The sequence below is a fragment of the Falco biarmicus genome, chromosome 8 (genome assembly GCF_023638135.1).
Source record: "Falco biarmicus isolate bFalBia1 chromosome 8, bFalBia1.pri, whole genome shotgun sequence".
Classification (NCBI taxonomy): Eukaryota; Metazoa; Chordata; class Aves; order Falconiformes; family Falconidae; genus Falco; species Falco biarmicus.
Genome location: NC_079295.1, coordinates 56,017,396 through 56,036,579, shown reverse-complemented (window position 1 = coordinate 56,036,579; position 19,184 = coordinate 56,017,396). Strand labels below are relative to the sequence as shown.

At 58.1% G+C, this 19,184-nt stretch overlaps 1 protein-coding gene across 4 annotated transcripts; it reads right to left on the bottom strand.

The window, feature by feature from the left end:
* Positions 1-617: 617 nt before the first annotated feature.
* GRK6 (G protein-coupled receptor kinase 6) lies at positions 618-17,201 on the bottom strand. 4 transcript variants are annotated; one of them, XM_056350004.1, is made up of 16 exons: positions 17,074-17,201; positions 13,380-13,475; positions 10,428-10,540; positions 10,021-10,098; positions 9,649-9,749; positions 8,268-8,360; positions 7,888-7,951; positions 7,074-7,214; positions 6,188-6,378; positions 5,347-5,384; positions 5,120-5,209; positions 4,818-5,026; positions 4,405-4,542; positions 4,017-4,154; positions 3,722-3,856; positions 618-2,926 (listed from the first exon to the last, which is right to left on the bottom strand). In XM_056350004.1, the coding sequence occupies exons 1-16, from the start codon at positions 17,123-17,125 to the stop codon at positions 2,921-2,923; spliced, it is 1,683 nt and encodes a 560-aa protein (XP_056205979.1). In that variant the 5' UTR covers positions 17,126-17,201; the 3' UTR covers positions 618-2,920. The 4 variants fall into 4 exon arrangements, with proteins under 4 accessions (XP_056205979.1, XP_056205978.1, XP_056205980.1 ...); XM_056350003.1 differs by having other exon boundaries at positions 618-2,184; XM_056350005.1 differs by having other exon boundaries at positions 618-2,184; positions 6,188-6,332; positions 7,085-7,214.
* Positions 17,202-19,184: the final 1,983 nt, after the last annotated feature.

Here is a 19,184-nt window from a genome sequence, read left to right as displayed (position 1 = left end):
GCTGCGCACAAGGCTGCTGGTGCTGCCGCCGGCCCCGGAGCCCCGGACCCCAAACCCACCCAGCACCCACCCTGGCCAGGCTGCCCCCTTGCACGCTCCCCCAAGGCGACTGTCATGATCCTAACCCTGCTCACACCGTGCCCCTGCTTCCAGGGGCCGTCCCTTGGGCTAAGGAGGCAGTGCTCTGTGCTGGCACATGGTCCCCCTCTGCACGGTTGTCCACCCCCCTGAAGCAGCAATGCACAGCACCCAAAGGGAAGCAGGACTCTGCCCCTGGCCCCACAGCACACCCCTGACAGCCCGAGGGGCTGTGCCAAGGGCAGACAGGGGAGTGAGGGGACATGCCCTGAAGGGGACCACAGGAGACATGAACACCCCAACAGCCCAAGGCCTTGTACTTGTCATGCCCCTACACTGACCCAAACCACCCAGCAGAAGCCACCAAGGGCCTCCCATGGTCCCTGGGCTTCAGTCCCAGCCCTTCCCTGCAGGACAGGAGTGCCAGCAGAGCCCATGGCAGCCCAGGAACTGGGGTCCTGGCTCCTCTCCTTAGAGTCACCAACCCTGTATGGCCCAGAGCAGGCCCCCCTTATGACAGTGATACAAGGCACAGCAAATCTTATGCTTAACAAAAGGTTAAAAATTTAAATACTGTCCAACTTTAGTGCAAGGCAAGCAAATGATACCACAGGACCAAGTTGGTGGTCAGCCCCCCCGGGGGGCCTGGCTCAGAATGAGCACGAGGCAGCAGCACGCACCCGTGCACGCACGCACACATATGTGTGCACACACAGACACAGACACAGACGACAAATTATTGCTCAGGACACAGCTGGGACAAGTGTGCACAAGACGGGACAGGACAAGCAGGATGAAGAGGTGGGCTGAGCCCCATGCTGCTCTCCAGGGACACGCTGGGCTCCAGCCCCCCACCGTGCCCTTGGGCACAGGAGCTGTGCTGACTCCCCAGGACCCCCAGGGACGCACGCTAGGCTGGTAAGGTGGGCAGGCTGGTCCCGGCCCCGCTCACTCTTTGGGGCGCAGCTCACAGGATGACCCCAGGAAGGAACATTCTCTTTACCATGGCTTTGTTCCCTGAGAGCAGAGTCCCTTACGTGCCCCCTCCTCCAACAAGCTGGGCCTGGGGACTGCAGCACCCCCAGCATGCACAGATGGCTGGTCCAGAGCTGGTGGAACTGCGCTAGGGCCATCCTGCACCATGCCAGGGATCACACCGACCTTTGGGACCCAACAGCAGGTACCACCTGAGCAGGTGCCATGGGAGCGGCTGTGTCCCGCTGTGCTGCAGGCAGCCTGCCAGCGGTCTGGAGAGGGGGCCGGGATCAGCTCGTGGGAGCTGGCAGCATGTGCAAGACGAGGCAGGAGGAAGCAGGCTCCGGCAGACAGGGAAGCGAGGATGAGGCAGTGACGCTCTGCTGCCAGGATGCAATGGCAGACGCTTTGGCACAGTGCTTTCCTGCGCCTCGGGGCTGAGCAATGGACTCCGCTGGAGCCAGGGATGCCTCAGCACTGCCAGAAAGGTCCAGGAAAGATGCTTTAGACACCTCAAGGCACAGAAAGCCTCTGCCCAGGACTCCCTGGTACAAAGCTGGGGCTGTCACTCCCCCCATAGGAGGACATTTGTGCCTATGACAGGGTGAGGGCAGTGCAGGCCCCCACCTATAGATTAAAAACCGACATGTGATATGTACAGACTAACATATATAAATATACACCAAACCTGCAGTGCTGCTTCAGCACCGTGGAATGTGTCAGCAGAGCTGCTCCAGTCTGGCCTTGGCCCACGCCGGCGCAATCCCTCCCTCCCACCCTGGGCCAGGGAGGGGAGCGGCAGCTGGTGGGTGGCAGCAGCACAATCCCAAGCAGCAGATTCAGAAGCGTCCAGGTCTATCTCAGGGATGAGGGCTTGCCCACAGTCAGAGGCACCTCAGCCTGAGCTGCGTGCTGCTGCCAGCCCTGGAGCCATCCTCAGAGTCTTCAGACAGATGTGTAAAGCTGTAAACAAATCCACTTTGCAGGACTGCTGCTACCTTGTCCTTCAGGCTGGGCTGTTGTTCTGCTGGGCACCTGGAGAGGCAAGGGGGTCCCAGGGGCTGGAGAACAAGCTGTGCTCTACAGCCGGGTGGGCTCTTCCTCACTGTCGCTGCAGTTTCCACAACAGTCCTGAAGTCAAGGGCAAGGAGAGGGAGGAGGGAGAGAGAGGAGCACAGCAAGCAGAGGGTGAGCACGGTCACACAACCCAGCTTACAGCTGCCCTCTGGCAAGGAAGGGCCAGGCCCCCTCTGGCCTGTGCATGGGAGAGCTACATGGAGGCAAGGGGCTGGAGGGCACCGCCAGTCGGCAGAGAAACAGTCAGGCTGCATCTGGGGTTCAGCTCCTGGCAGACAAGACTGGTGAGCACGCGGCTGACTAGCTCAGAAGCTGGGAGGAAGACGGGCTCCATGGGCTACAGCCACCCAGGGAGACAGCTCGGTGCCAGCACAGACGATGTGCCCCGCTTGGGGCTCTGGCCGCAGAAGCAGCTGAAGCCCTTTTTGCTGGAACGAAAGTCTGAGCATGGGGCAATGCCAAACCCTTCATGGTTTCTCAACCCTTCTATGTGTCCCGGACATCCGAAGAGAGGATTGAAGGGAGCTTCCCACAGCCCCCTGGGAGCAGAGCTCCCAGCAGCGGCTGTGCAGGGGCAGCTCCGGCTCAAGCTGAGGGCAAGGCCTCCCCCATGAAGGCAGCGAGAGCAGGGAAGCGAGATTAGTGGCTCAGGGGACAGTTAGAACAACAAGCAGCTTGTGCTCTGCTGGGGGAAGGGAATAGGCACTGAAGGACAACACTCTTTCCCAGATCTTGCCATGTCCGCGGGCCACCAGGTATTTCCCTGAGCAGAGCAGCCAGGAGAGACTGCTCACCTCTGGAAAGAGAAAACACGTGGCAAGTCACAGCTCAACCCCTGCTACAGGCAGATGCCCATCCTCTGGCAGGTCCTGCCTGCCTCGGGAAGGGCTGGGTATTCCAGCCCAGAGCTGGCTCTGGCTAGGGCAGCCCACTGAACAGTGAAGCACAACTTGGAGCTCAGTGGGGAAAAAGGAGTCAGCACTGGGTGGCTGAGAGTGGGTCCAGAGCCAACCACGCTTGAGTGCCACAGCTGCAAGCAGCTGTTGAGAGCCCTGACTTTGCCAGTCCTGGAAAGAAGGCAAAGACTGTTCAGGGCAGAGGAGACAGGCAGGCAAGCAAGTCCACAGCAGCTGCAAGACATTTCTGTTCCCCTCATCCCTCAAAAGAGCTGCTCTCGCTGCCTGGCTCAAGGTCTGGCAGAAATGGTCTGGGGAGCCCAGACAACCCATTCCAAGAGCAAGGTCTTCTTCAGGGAATGTATTCTTTGTGTAGGAAGGGAGAAGACTTGCTATTTTAGTGCCTTTGATACCTCTCTGCCTGTGTGACTCCAGCACGTTTAGCCAGGATGATCCATCCCAGCCCCCTCGACTACCTCGGCACGGAGAGTGCCAGCCAGGCGAGGGCTGGCTCCCTGCAGCCTTGCACGGGTGTCCCCGAGAGCCCTGGGGTCCCACCACCCAGCGGTAGGGGAGGCTCTGCCTGCTTCCCTCTTGCGCCCACCTCCCTGCCAGACCTGCCTGGCACAGGCAAGAGCAGGCTCATTGCTGCCAGAGGACTCACTGGGGAGGAAACGCTGCGCAAACACTCTTACCTGTCTGCTGAATAAGCGTTGGAGTAACCCTTTTTTGGGCTGTGGAGAAGGCTGCCCTTTCCAGTCCAGGTCTGGGGGCACCGTGCCGTCTGTGCTAAAGACATTCAGCTCCTTAAAACACTCCGTCTCAATCATCTGGAAGAGGGCAAAGATGGCTGCAGCAAGTGCCGCACAAAGCCTGCCACCGAGAGCCCAGCAGAGCGCAAAAGCAGCAGGGACAGCGCAAACCCTGTGGGACACTGCACTTGGCCATGGCAGGCACAAGCAGGAGGAAAGATCTGTCCTCCAAACCTACCTCATTCTGCCAAGGAATGGGCACACTTCCCGTGGCAAACTTCTGGTAGAAGTCATTGTCCGTGGGCTCCAGCTCCACCCCTTTCACTGTGGAGAACTGTTCAATGTCCAGAACATCCTTGCAGTAGATGGCCTGGGGCTAAACAGGACAAAGATTGCTCTAATGCCAGCTCCACAATGACAACACCACCTCCAACAACCCTGGCTCCTGGCCAAGCCCAGGCACCCTCTCCCGGCAGCCCAGAGCTTGCTTGACCCCTGTTCTACCAGGCTTCAGAAACAAGAGGGAAGGGGATGGGCCCCATCTCTTCAGGTGAGCCCCCCCAGGGCTCTTGTTTCCCTTGATGGCACCAGTGACTGAAAAGGTCAGCATACAGATGGGTACTTACATCTGGCTTGAAGGGGGGGTCCAGCATGCCTGCTTCCAGCCTCCTAAAGTTGAGGTGCTTGAAGAGAGGGTGCTCTTTCACTTCCTTGGCCCCAGCTCCTCGGCACCCCAGGCGCTCCAGAGGGTCTTTGCACAGGAGCTGCAACACAAAGGAAATCAGTGCCGCAGGTGGAGGGCGCTTCGGGCAGGAGCAGCCCTGAGGTCAGCTGGGCTCCTGCAGTAGGTCACTAGGGACAGCACAGGCAGCTTGGAGAGTGAGGGATTACGGCACCCGCTCTGGACCCCCCCGCACTGCCTTATCACAGACAAGGGAACCTGGCTGCCACCAGCACCTCTGCAGGTGAGCAGCCTCCATGTTCTGCTGCTGCATGCAGAGGCAGTGGGGGGCAAAGGGACAGGGATGCACACTCGTACCATGGTACAGAGAGAGCGGGCGCAGGGTGAGAACTTCTCCGAGTACTCCTCCTGCACTTCCTTCACCAACCGCTCCACCTCCTCCCGCTTGATCTTCTTCTTGCGCTGCTGGAAGGGGGACTGTCCCTCGATCATCTCGTATACCAGGCAGCCCAGAGCCCACCAGTCTGGGCTGAATGTGTAGCGCTCGTTTTTCACCACCTCTGGAGCTACATAGGAGCAGGAGTGAGGGACATGTAATGGGTAGGGAGAGCACACGTGCAGTCAAGAGACCACTTTTTGATTATACCAGGACCACTTACCCATGTAGCCAACTGTCCCCACCCGGCCCTTGATTGTTTGGCCCTCTGGCACATGCACAGCTAGCCCCAGGTCTGAGATACGGATGTGACCTGCACAGAGGAGGGGTCAAGTTAACAGGACAACATCAAGGGGCAATGTTTGAAGCTACCAAGAACACAGAGTAGCCCTGATTCAAGCAGAGGAAGAGAGGACTCAGGCTCAGGGCTCCTCTTGACTCTGCACTCACCGTGGTCATCCAGCAATATGTTTTCTGGCTTCAGGTCCCTAGGAAGGAAGGGACTTGATTAGCAAGAACCCTGCTGTCAAGGCAAAGGACAAAAGCAACAGTGACATCTCAAGAAGAAACAGATAAGCAGCTGAGGGATGCAACACTCCTGCCTTGGTCACACAGATAACCTTCCCCTCACCCTCTAGCCCAGAGTTAGCTCTGCAAGCTCTCCCCTCCTGGGCAGAGAGGCAGGATATGAGAACCTTCAACCCTCCAGAAGGAAGCAGTGTGCCTGTGGCCGATTCCTCCTTTGCAGATGCAGAACTCATTATGGGGCAGGTCATGCAAGAGAAAAGGACTAGAGGCTCCTTCTGCTTGTCCTGCCCCAGGGGCAAGGCACAGGGTAGGACCAGAAGGGACTTTCCAGCCCTGTGTTTAGCCACGCTATCCCTAACACTGCATCACACAACCCGATGAGTACAGTCATACAATCAGCTTGCTCTGCCTCCTGCCCAGCTCTCAGTCTTGAGCGCACTGGGGCAGCCTAGCCTCGTTTGTTCTAGTGTCAATACTGCCACGAGTTAAGCGCCCAAGTGACTGCCCCGAGGTATTCGGAGCATGATCACATCCTGTTCTTGGCGATCATTTACCAGCACGAGGAAGCCAAGCTAAACTCTTCCATTTCTCCTACGATATCAGCTTTCTGTTCCTAATCCCCTCTCACTCAGCTCTGTGCTGCTTTCAAGCCTGTGCTTATTTTCCTGAGCAGACAGACCCACTGGGCTAGTAAGAGCAGCAGGAACCCACTTGCTTCTACAGCCCATACAAGGTCTCCCAGCAGGGACCAGGCAGCACGCACCTGTACACTATCCTCTCCTGGTGCAAGTCCTCAAGGCCACAGCAGATCTCGGCAGCGTAGAAAGCTGCCCGGGGCTCCTCAAAGCCAGCCTCTCCCATGTGGTAGATATGGAACTTGAGGTCCCCTCCATTCATGAGGGTCAGCACTAGGCAGAGAGCATCTTTAGTTTCATATGCATAGGCTAAGCTCACCTGCAATTCAGGGCAGAAAGGCTGTTAGAAGACACAGCTGAAAGAGGGAGATGCCTACACTGACGGGCACTTTGTCACCCAAGCAGCCACTCACGGGCAGCAGGACTGCGCCTTTGCCAGCACAGGAGGCAGAGGGGGAACTGTGCAAACCCAGGGAGGACACCGAAGTGCCCAGCAGTCCCAGCACACCCCAGCTTTCCTTAGACAGGGAGGACACTATTTCCCTGAGCCAGAACTGCTTCCATCTGGGGGGCAAGCAGCACCTGACAGCAACCCTGGGGCAGCATCTGACGAATCCTCCATAAAGGGAGGTTTCAAGCTGTCCACACCTCAGTGCAGCCAGAGAAAGAGTTCCCCATCACACAGCTCAGGGCTAGGCTTCTGCCCACTTGGCTGTCTGGAGAGGCAGTGTGCCTGGAGAGACAGTTATCGCTGCTTTCATGTGCCCCAGAGGTTAAGAAGGTGCCAGTGGGATCAGATTGGTGTTCAGGCCTGACTTTGGGGGCATTTACAGCATCTTGTGGAGACAGTAGGAGCTCCTGCCAGACCCCAGCCTCGTGAGAGATCTACAGCCACCAGGACCCTACCCAATGGGCAGGGCCACACCAGGTGAGGAGCACCAGAGGTGCTGGGCTTGCTGATTGGAGGAAGAATCAAGCACCGCAGCAAAGTGAGAGCAACTCCTATGTACTTACTACAAACCTACTGTTCACTTTTTCCAGGATCTGTTTCTCATTCAAGGCCATGGCCTCTCCCTTCCGCTTTTTGATCCGTTTCTTCTCCAGCTTCTTGCAGGCGTACATCTTCCCTGTGGCACGCACTTGGCAGGCACAAACCTGGAGGGGGGACGTGGCTCAGCACCCTCCTGCTGCCGTTTCCAGGGTGGGGTTCTAGGTTCTGCTCTCAGAAAGAGGCACGGGAAGGCAAAGGTGTCCCTGTCCCCATCTCAGTCCGAGGTCAGTGAAAAGCCCATTGTCAAAGCAAGGACACAGGGAGCAGTGACATCTCCAGATGTCACAGATAAGCAACAGAGAGCTGCGATGCCCCTGCTACCTGTAGCAGCACCACGGCTGGTGCCTGGGAAGATAGAAGGCCACTCCAGAAACAGAAAGAAGCTTGACAGTGACAGTTTTCAGGAGTCAGTGTCTCCTGCCAAGATACTGGGAACAAACCTGACTCTCTGCCCAGGTGGCAGTACACAGCACAGGGCATGTGCTACCTACCCTGTGCAACACCCACACCTCCAGTGCCTGGTGAGAGGTGAGCTCCTGCCCCTCAGAGGGGAACGGACAGATCACGCAGTGCCCAGAGCGCAGCAGTGCCCACCACAGTGCTCCCGGTGCCCACCACAGTGCTCCCAGTGCCCACCACAGTGCTCCCAGTGCCCACCCAGCCACCAGCACCTAGAGCAGCTTGTGGTGCCCCGGTGGCCAACCCAGACCTGCACCTGGCAACTGGCAACGGTAGCTGCCCGTTACCCTGAATACAGAGGAAATGGTGGTCACTCACCTCCCCAAAACCGCCCTTGCCCAGCACACGGTACTGGCGGAAAGTGTTTTTGGTCACCGGCTGCCTGTGAGGGAAAGGAAACTGGAGTGAGATGGAAGCTGGGAGAGAGCAGGGACTGAAGCCCAAACCACCCCCATGCTCTGGCCTGAGACTGTGGCTCACCCCAAAACCCCTGCTCAAGCAGACCTTGCTTCCCTGCGAGGCAAGCAAGGCTGGGGCTGCTGATGGTGCCAATAAAGGGCCCTGAAGGAGAACAAGAGCAGACACGGGCCAGGCCCTTGGCTCCTGCCAGTGGCCAGCATGGGAAGGAGCCTGAGGGACCCCTCAGGCCGTCTGTGTGAGGAGGGTGCAGGTCTCCCACAGATGCCGGGAAGCGTTACCGTTCCAGCCATTTCCACTGCAGGAAGCGGTTGAAGTACAAGCTGTCGAGGTAGTCGGCAAAGGGAGCCACACTCAGGTAGTCATGGATAAGCCTAGGAGAGAGCAGAGCCAGCAAGGTTCCTGAGAACTGATGAGAGCTGTGGAAAAAGCCAGGCGTTCAAGGAAAGAGGAGCTGAGCAGCCCTGAGAGCCCGTTTACATTGCCATCCCCTCACCCAGCCTGGTGCAGAATCACCCACGTAGCCCTGGCTCAGAAAGCCCCCCTCCAAGCTAGGCCTGATGCAAAAGGAAGGTGCGTTGGAGGTGCCACTGTCATGAACACAGCACCCTAGGACCAGGCTAGCACTGCTAATTGTGGCCTCTCAGCACCAGCCCGGGCTGTGGGACAAACGGGGACAATGGGGCTCTTTGCAATTACCCCCTCTGCTCACAGGGCAAATGTGCACACAAGGCTGTAATCAGCTGCCGAAAGCTGCTAGCAACGTTCAGCACCAGGCGTTGAGTTGTTCGCTTTCAGATGAATACCCAGTACAAAAGGCCACAGGAGATCCTGCTCAAGAGAGCTAACTGCCTCGGAGACCAGTGCCAGGGCTCCCCAGCAGAGTAAAGAGCCTTAGACATCGTGTCTAGACTGGAGACATGCATCAAGGAGAAACGGATGGGCTCTTCCCCTTTCAGAGCTTGCCAAGAGCAGGCAGGGCCCAGCCCGGAGGCTCTGCATTCAGACAGCGACACTCGTTACCACACACAGAGCTAACGCTCCCCAGAAGACTGCAGCAAATCCATTGCCACAGCCCTGCACCCAATTAAGCAATGTGCTCCAGCTACTGTTCGGGGGGGGTGGGGGGGGTGGGGGGTAAGCCCGGTTTGCCTAACAGCTTCCGCTTTGCACCCAGAGCCAGGACCTCAGCCACTGCTTCTGCGATGGGAACAGTGGTGACCTTAGATCCCTGCAGCAACAGCCAGCATAATCTAACCACAGCGGCCACACCTGCAGCCAGCGGGAGAGGACAGGTGGCACTGGGACTGGCAGCTGGCAGCACGCTTTACAGGTGTCTACAAGTGCCTGGCACAAGACTAGGAACAGCATGGCCAGATGCTGAGGCTCACTGAAACAGGGTCTTTCCAAACAGCAACTCAGATCCAGAGGAGACTGAGACAAGCAACAGAGGTTTCTGCAGCAGCTTGTGGCTCCCACAGCGCACGGGAGCTCCTTGCACTTGCTTTCCTGTAGCTGTGCTGCAAACTGCTAGCCCGAAATTCCCCAGGCGCCAGCCTTAGCACCAGCCCTCGCTCTCCTGGAGGATGGGAACACGACGGACGAGATGAGTTAGCTGCAGCGTCAACCCTGTGCCATGATGCGACCTGCCCTCCAACTTACTTAGTGGATTCCTTGAAAAGCTCCTTGGAAGGTTCCTGCTCCAGCCTCTCACAACAGGCATCCACCAGCTGCGACGGAACTTCAGGCACATGGTCCTCACTCTGGGGACAAAAGGATGGAGTCAGACAATAGGGAGCAGAGCCCAAGGGTCCTGCCAGGAAGGAGAAGCCCAGGAACAGCACACAGGTGCCTGTCTACTTTAGGGCCAGTGGGAAAAGCAGCACGCTTGCTTGTGAGGTGGCGGGGTGGCTCTGTACTCTGCCCTCGCTGTCCTGCCCAGCACATTTGCTGTGGCAGGACATGGGTAATGACAACTGCCAGCCTTCCAACTGCTCTACTGTTGCAGGCAGCAAACACAACCCTCTTACTCACGTTTGGCTTCAAGTACTTTTCAATCAGGTGCTGCCCGCATTCCTTCCGCTTCTCATCTGGAGCCACTTCATACCCTGCCTGCACAGAGCAAACAGTGTGAGGAGCAGGTCCAGCCAGGAACCAAGCCTTGCTACCAGCCAACAGCTGCAGAGCAGCAACACCCTCTGCCCAAGGTTTCCCATGCTTTCCTGGAAAACCAGATCTCCAGCAAACAGCTCCCTAAGCAAAGGCCCAGCCCTGTCTTGGGGAAACGGCAACACACAGGTTTTTCCTTCAGGAAACCTCCGTACCCAGAAGTACCTGGCAACTGCCAGAGCACCCAGGGCCAATTGGTCCATGCCCAGGGGTGCCAAGAACATCCCTGCCTCCCCCAGTGAAGCCTGATGGGCTTTGCTCTTTGCTCTTACCACGGCATCCAGGAACTTGACGCAGCGCGACAGCTCAGGTCGTGTCTCGCAGAATTGCCGAAAGAGCATGTGCCCAATGGGCTGCTTCTCGCACAGGCTGTGGTAGTCCCGCTCTGCAAATGCGGAGAAGATCATTCACTGCCAAGCCCCAAAGGAGCAGCCACAGCCCACTGCCCTGGCCACAGGCAGCGGTGGAGGGGCCTGCCACTCATCAGCTGGCTGCACACAGGTCCCACCAGCCTGAGACTCCCAGGAGAGTGCAACGTACCCAACAGGGACGAGAGGCATGACTGAGCTTTTATGTTCCCCTACGGAAGATCTTCTTCCTGAAAGAGGTTTGACCTGCTGTTCTGTACAGCCTGCCTTCTAGTAAGGGACTCCAGCAAATCTCCTGTTTGCCTAGAGGTTCTTTTCCCAATCCTCTTCTCAAGGAGATCGACTGACTACTCCAGACACACAACTTTCCTTGGAACATGAGGAACACACTGGGCTTATTTCGAGGCAGATCTTCCATGCCAAGAGTTGCTCTGATGACTCCTACAAACCACTCATATTCCCAAAGGCCCGGCTGGAAGCAGAATCATCAAAACGGAAGGCACTATTTCCACAGATGCCCTGTTAACGCGGCACACGCTCCACGGGACAGCCACTGACTTGTACATCAACTCCTACTGCCAACAAAGTACAACTGCACAACAAAGATGAAGTTCAGTGCTGGAAAACGTGTCGTGACACCCACAGGAAGGGTGGCTGCAGGCAGAGGACTAACATGAGCTGAGGGAAAGCTCTGTCGAGGGCACACAAGTCAAGGAAGCAGACAGGGGTTTGGATGGCCAAGATGGGAGCTGCAAGATGGGAGCTTGGCTTCCCTGCTGATTCCTCCTACGCCTCTCTGAAGTCTGGCAGTCCAGGCACAAACCCCTTCGACTATCCAGAGCACTTCCAGTTCTCTGCTTTTCTTCCTCCCCTTCCACTCAGAAGACACTGTCTGATCATGGGCCAGCACAAATTTGTGTCACAGCCATTGCCACTGAGGGCTGCGGGCTGCCTGGGGTGCAGACGTGCAGCTTCCCACTGGTGCACAGGGGATCTTGCAGCACTCCCCAGCGCTGGGTACTGCCAGCCTTCCCCTCCCCGCACAGCAGTTTCTCCCGAGGAAGCTGCAGCTTCCTGAGGGTGCACGAGAGCGCAGGGATGGCAGGGCTGTGGTGGGGGAGGAGGCCACCTCGCCCGCTCCGCTGCACGGGCGGTTTCCTTGTGGCTGCAGGGGAAGGAGTTCCCTTCAGCTGGGGTGGACGAGTTCGCTGCCTGCGAGATCAGAAGCTTTTGGCTGCCCTCACCGCTGCCCAGGCTCACACAAGGTTACCCCCTGTGGTCAGGGCATACAAAGCTTAATTCTGCAGTGGGCAACCAGCCCACTGTGCCCATGGTCCTGCCAAGCTTCTGGAATAGGAAATAAAATGCTTTCTGAGCAGCCTGCGAGGGGAAAACGAAGCCACTCCAGCCAAAAAGTGGAACAGGGTCATCACTCCCACAGGGAAACTAAGCCAGGCAGCTGTCACCTGGGCCAGAAGCACTTCTCGCATGCCTCCCCAGGGAGAAGTGGGGACACAGGTGGTGACAGCCAGTGGCTGGGAGGGACTTGCCTCCCAAAGCTTCACAAGGTCACTGTCCCGGACAGTGGGACAGCAGAGACAGACAGAGCACCAGCACTCACCACTGGCAAATGGGCAGCACAACAAAGATGAAGTTCAGTGCTGGAAAATGTGTCGTGACACCCACAGGAAGGGTGGCTGCAGGCAGAGGACTAACATGAGCTGAGGGGAAGCTCTGTCGAGGGCACACAAGTCAAGGAAGCAGACAGGGGTTTGGATGGCCAAGATGGGTGCTGCAAGAGCAGCCCAGGCCAGAGCTCTGTTCAGTGCTCAAAACTTGCTCCAGAGAAGCGGTCTGCAGCAAAACCAAGGTGAGAGTCTCCATTTGACTACACTCAGCTGCAAAGCTGGCCCCAGGAGGTTGCACATGGTGTGCACAGCAGCAGGGAGGTGGTGCACGGTGTGCACTGGGCTGTTGTGAGCTTGGAGGTTACAGTGTGGATGACGGAGGTTGAGTTAATCCAAGTGCTATAGTCCCATGTGCCCTCAAAGGGAGCCACCCTTCTCCTTGGTGCTGCCAGGACCTGGAAAACCTGGAACTGGGGACTGGAATTGCTCCCAAACCCACTCAGCCCAGTGACACCTACTCTGAAACAAGGCCAGTGCTGTGCCACTCTCCAGCTGGCAGTTGAATCTGGAGTGACAACTTAAACAAGCTCTCCCCTTCCCAGCAAGCAGAGCGCTCCCACTCTCTGTGCCCCAAAACAATTGCACATGACCTCAGGACCAAGCCTACTGGACAAACAACATTAGAACCATGAGGAGTACAAAGTGCAGTATTAAAATTACAGGCCAAGCCCTACCCAACTCTACAATTCTCATCCATACCACACAGCAAGAACCCAGTTTTGCCTGAGGAAAGGTGCTGCATTAGCGTTAGAAGCTGAGGTCTGCAGAGAGGGCTGAATCCCAACCAGGGAGTCCAGAGGATGTTAGCAGGACCTTTTTTATTTATGCAAAGGGACCCCAGAGCAACACTCCAGAACTCTGCAACACTGAGCATGTCTATTTGCACATAGAAGGTGGTGTACCTCTACTGAAGGTGTGTGGATACATCAACAGGTACTATCCAGCAAGCGCCGGGCAGTTGTGACTTACCTACCCATTGTTTCTTCCTTACATCCTGAGCTCCAAGTGATCCTGGCTGGGATTTGGCCAATACATGCCCTGTTACATGTCCCTGACCCTCACGGGATTCAGCTTTGGGTGCACAACACACACACACACACTCACCCACCAGCACCACCCTGGAGCGGAGCCTGGGTGCTGCTCAGTCCCGCCAGCCGCTGCATCTCACCAAGGGTTTGTCGAAGGTCCTCGCAGAGGCTGATGTGGGGGAACTGCAGCATCTGGCGCCATTTCTTACTCTTGCCTTTCCGGTTTCCACCACCACCTGCAGGGCACACAAAATTGATACCATGAGTTATGAAGCAAGGACATCCAATTGCAGCCTAGCCTTGCCAGGAGCCGAGAGAAGAGACACCCTCTGTCCATTTACACAAGCAAGCCCAGGCAAGGAAAACAAGACCGAAGTGGTACCACCGTCTCCTGGCTGCTAGAACAAAAGTGTTAGAGCATCTGACTGCCAGAGGAAGCAGATGGACCAACCACTCTGGCTGCTGAACAAAGGTCCCGACCAAGAACACAAAGACCTTTCACCTGGACATCTCAGTGACTCGTATTTATATGGTAGGAGGATCACAGCAGGAACAGCCCAAAGCCACAGGCTACTCTATGCCTGCACAAGAGTTCTTGGCTCCCAGGCCAGTCCTCAGGACCTCTGCATAACTAATGCACCTCTGGAGGCCAAGCCTTGCCCGGTGTGTAGCTCTTCCTGCTGTAGTAATGATGTTCCTGCCACCTACTCATTCCAGACTGATTGCTTTACTCCAGGGAGGGGCTCTCAGAGGGAGGACATGAAGCTGGGAGACAGGAATTCCTGCTCTAATCCCAGCTCCACAGACAACTCACTGCATTGCCTGGGGCTCATCACTTCAGTTTCCCACCTGTGAAGTGGGGACACTCCCACCTTTCTCCAGAGATAAGCCGGCCTCAGAAAAGTGAGATTCAAGAATCAGATATTATTCCAACTTCAGTTGCTCGAGTAAATGCCCAGTGCTGTAGGACGGGGTGGGAAAACTTCTAGATAGACCAAAAAATTTACATCATAGCAAGTATTAAGTACTGAAATACTGATGGCTGGGATCAGCCAGCCTTTAGGGACTGCCTTTCCCCTGCCTGGTGCCAACACACACAATCTCCCACCTCCCTTGGAAAATACATTAACCACCCTGCCGAGCTGGGCCAAAGGCACGACCTTCTGAAATCAGGAGAGGCTGAAAACGCATTTATCAGCTCTTGAGAAACACTTTCATAACACTTTCCTCCATTGCCGACACAATTCAGCCCCAAATTCTAGACACAGTCGCTGAGCATCCAGCTCCCCACACTGCAGGAGGGCCTGGTTGGACAGGCGGGTGGGACAGGGCCATCACAGCCACCTTCCACAGGGGCAGCCCCGGGTCTGAGCCCCTGGCGTGCTGCAGGTCGCTGTGCTACATCTGCCCCGCACCAGCAGCTGGGCTGCACGATTGTACAAACTCAGGAAGGAAGTGACTCAAGGGTAAGCAGGGGTGGAAGAAACCAGCAGCACACACACCACCTTGTCAGCCACAGCTTGCGGCAATGAAATGGATGGGGACAACTAAGTGAGGGCACGGGAGGACAAGCCATCCTCACCCAAAGAGTGCTCAAGGAAAGGCAGAGCAATGCCCCACAGCACCTGCAGGATGAGGACTGGCAGCTTGCGTTTCCTCGAGTTGATTGCTTTGAAAGGAAGCTCCAGCACCCTTCATGCACGGTTCTCCCCCCGCACTCCCAGTGCTGCATCAAACAGCCCTGCAGGGAACTGGCCTCCTGCACATGAACCTCTCAGCACCCCCATTTTGGGGATGGGGCATAGGGTGGGCCACCTTCACCCAGAGCTCACCAGAGGGGAGCTTCCAGGCTTGCTGATAGCCCAGAGCCGGTCTGTTGTACCTCTGCCAGAGGCCAGCAGGCAAGTGGGACAATGGGGGAAGGATCCTTGTCCTTCCCAGGGCCAAACCCTCCCAGAAGAGTTTGAAGGAAACTGAGAGCATGGCCACCGTATGCAGTGACTAAAGATAACGGTCAGCAAACCTCCCCCACATCCAGGGCGATCTCAGCCCTGCACTCTCACACCAGACCAGAAGGCTCCCAAAAAGGCTGGTCTGGGGCAAAGCACCCCGTGCTGCCAGACCTGGGCAGCAAAGCGGCTCTGTCCTGTCACACAGGCTGCCCAAGCAGCTACCACAGCCACCCAGCCATGGGTGGGAGAGCCACGGACAGGCAGCACTGCCACCCACAGCTCTCGCAGGCCAGGAACCGTTTGACACAAGCGTGCCAGTGGATCGTGTCCGCCTGCAGCCAAACTGCCCAACGCCTGCGGAGGGAGAGGCACCGGAGGAGCACGGCAACTACTGCAGCAGCCATCCGATGCCTTGCTCTGCATTGCGACCAAGCTCCGCTCTGCCGAAGGCCCACCAGGAGCCAATCTCCTTGGTCAACTCACTCCGGATGAAGCAGGGTCTCATGTCTAGAGGTCACAAATGCCACTGTTCGGTTTTGTCTGGATTTGGCAAATCCAGACCTTGCCACTATGAACCATCATGTCATGGTCCACCATGGTCACTGTGCCTGAAGTACCTACAGTAAGCCTGATTTTCAAGCTAAAATGTTTCTGCCCATGTAAATTTAATTTCGCTGCTCTTCCCTCCCACAAATCTAATCTCCAAAGCCCTCTAACTGGATTTCAGTGAGCCCCTCAGGCTCCAGAATGACTTGGCCTGGCCAGCAGCACACCACGGGCCAGGAGGGACTGTACTTCTCCGCCACTTTACATGATCTAATGAATTCCCCGATTCCTGGCTGGAACTTCCTTCTCTACAAAGGACCAGGCTCCTGCGTGGCAGACTTCCCAGCTCTCTCCTTAAGCCATCCTGAGGCTTCTCTGCACAGCTGCCCTGTCCTTCCAAGGCCAGGCTGGATGAGGCTCAGAGCACCCTGCCCTGGTGGAAGGTGTCCCTGCCCGTGGCAAGGGGTTGGAGCTGGATGATCTTTAAGGTCCCTCCCAACCCAAACTGCTCTGTGCTTCCATGGCAGCCCCGCTGCCGGCCGGCTGCATCCCACCCGGAGACCCTGGAATCCAGCTGTGACCCCTGAAGCAGCGGGAGGGTTGTGGCCCACTGCACGGCTGGTGGCAGCGGGGCAGGGTCGGTGTGGGGGTGACAGAGGGTCGGTGTGGGGGTGACAGAGGGCCGGGGGCTCACCACCACAGTTTTGGGATCAGGCCTGGGTGGGAAGCAGCGTTTTACAAGCCTGAAAGCAGCTTTTTTCTCCCAGGACACCGGACGGGCCTCTCCCCTCGGCCGAGGGGCGAGAGCCGCCCCCCGAAGGGTGAAGGGCGCCAGCGCCGGGGGAGCAGGCGGGGGCTACCGGGCGTTGGCAGCCGGTGGGGCGGCGGGCGGGCTCTCCCCCGCCGGGGGCGGCACACGGCGGGTGCGGAGCTGCCCCGGCCGCCCGCAGCAGCGCCCAGCGCCGGGGCTGCATGCAGAGCCCAGCGCTTCGGGCGGCATGTGCCCACCCCGCGCCGTTACCCCGCGCCCAGGGCGCCGCGGGCGGCCGACGCCGAGACCCGCCAGGAGAGAGAGCCCGAGGCCGAGTCCCGGGGCCAGGCACGGCCGGAGCCTGCAGCCTGCAGCCCGGGGAGGCGGGCACCGCTCCCAGAGGCGGCTCGGCGGGCTCCCGGCTCAGGCCACCGGCCGGCCGGCACGTCCCGGGCCCTGGGCTCACTCCGCGGCCGGCCGGCCCGCCCCGGGCCCGCCCGCCCCACCGCCGCCCCGGGCCTGCCGCCTCCCCGCGGCCCCCCGCCCAGCTCCGGCCACCGGCGGCCGCCCAGCGCTGCCGCTCACCTTCGCGGGCCTTGAGGAGGACGGTGTTGGCGACAATGTTCTCCAGCTCCATGGGCCCCGGCGGCGCGGCCGCCTCCCGCCCGGCTCCGCGCCGCTCCCCGCCGCTCAGCTCGCGCCCCGCCGCCGCCGCCGCCGCCACCGCCCCCCGCCGCCGCCGCGCCTCGCCCACCCGCGCCCAGCCCGCCAATGCCTGCCCACGCTCCTCCCGCGCCGCCCTCCTATTGGCTCAGCCCCCTAGGAAGCCTCGCCCCCTCCGCCGCGCCGCTGCCCTCCCGTTGGCCCCGAGGCGGGCGGGGGTGTGGGAGGGCGGGGCGGGCAGCGAGAAGCGCGCGTCATTCGGCGGTCATTGGCGAAGCCCTGCCGGGAAGAGGGAGTAGGTGCTGATTGGAGGACGAGATGTCACTCTCAGAGAGAGCACACACCTCACCGGGACCAGATTGGGCGAGCGTCTACGGTGCCTAAGGCAGGAAGAGTCCCGCCTCCTTTAGCATGTGATTGGGTAAAAAGCTGCCACTCCGCTGCACAGTGGGTCGTGATAGGGACGTTCCACAGGGGGCGGGCCGAGCCGCTCTTTATAATAGAGCGCTTGCGCCGGGATGCTTTAGAGTGCGGGGGCGGGTAGCGGCGGAGGGGGGACGGGGGGGATGGGTAGTGGTTGGGCGAGGGCGGGCGGCGTCACGGCGCTGTCGTGCTCTCGTTAGCAGCGTTTATATATTTCGGGCGGGTTATTTCCCCCTCGTTGTAGCCTGGCCCTGTGTTCGTGATGGCCTCAGTAAAATCTTCCAAGCACTGGCGTGTCCGGTGTTGGTCAATCCCTGTGTTGCAGGGTGGGTGATGCAAGCTCTGGTGCTGTGCCCAGGCTCCCTGGTCACTGCTGCCATGGAGGTTTGAGGCTTCCTCATCCCCTGGTGCCCTTGGCAGGGGCGTGCAGCGCCACCAGCCTTGTTCTTCTCTGGGGCTGAGCCTGGTGGCTGCTCATGTGCTGTTTGGGTATTTGAGCTCTTGAGTGAGTGCTGATGGTCCCGCAGGCTTCTTCCCTCTGATAATTTGCTCCTTTTTTTACCGATACTCTTAATTAGCCATGCCCTTACCCTGTCTGAAGACAGGCTGTGGTGTAGGAACCTCTCCCTGCCTGCTCTGCAGCAAGTCAGTCGTTGATTTCTCTGCAGAGCTCTCAAGCATCCCTTGATTTATCAGCCCTGCCAATGACCTGCCTGGCTTAATGCTTCTGTGTGTGAAATCAGTCATTAACCCTCTTACCTGTCAGCAAGTCGTGCCTGCCCTGCTTTCTGCTCCTTGTGGCTTTTGGACGTGGGTGTCGCCTCTGCCTACTGATGGCTTCCATCTCTTGTCCCAGCCCACGGGTGATGCCTCCCTCGTGTGTGGTGGCTACTGGCAGTGAGCTGCCCTGGGTGTGAGGCTGGTGGTGGCCAGGGCATGGAGGAGCATGTGGTGATGGGCAGGTCCCTCCACCAGCCTCTGTCAGTGAGGACCATCCTGAGCCCCCAAGCACTCCTTGGCTGAGCTGTACTAGTGAGCAGGAGGGGAGGGCCTCATGTCCTCAGGCTGTAGCGATGCTGGTAATAACACAAATTATTTCAGGCACTCATTGTCCATGCATGTGGTACTGGCTGTTGTCTGCTGTGCCCTTCAGCATCTGCTGGAGATCAGGTGTTGTGTCTTCTGGTTACAAATCCACAGTGATAATACGGAGGAGGATGCTTTGCCCTGCCATACCTCAGAGGTGATCTCCCGTGTCACTTTGCCATGAGGCATGAGCTCACACTGTCAGCTTTCTTCTTTTAGACCTGCTTTCCTTTTAAAGGTGGCACATGTTTATTTTAAGCTTCAAATGCAATGACTTTGTTTCCGTGCATTTGCACACTTAACCCTTAGGTTGCTACTTTCTGTTTTCTCCCAGCTGATGTTTTGTAGCACCATTCCCACCACCAGCAAGCCATTGGCCACAAGGGGCTACCAGAGCAGCACAAGTGTCCGGGGGGGTACTGGCATCCCCAACGGAGCTGGTGGCACCCCGGTGGGTGGAACTTGCACTCTGATTTTTAGGTCTGCAGGGGGAACATGGCTGGAGAGGGCTCCAAACCCAAGCC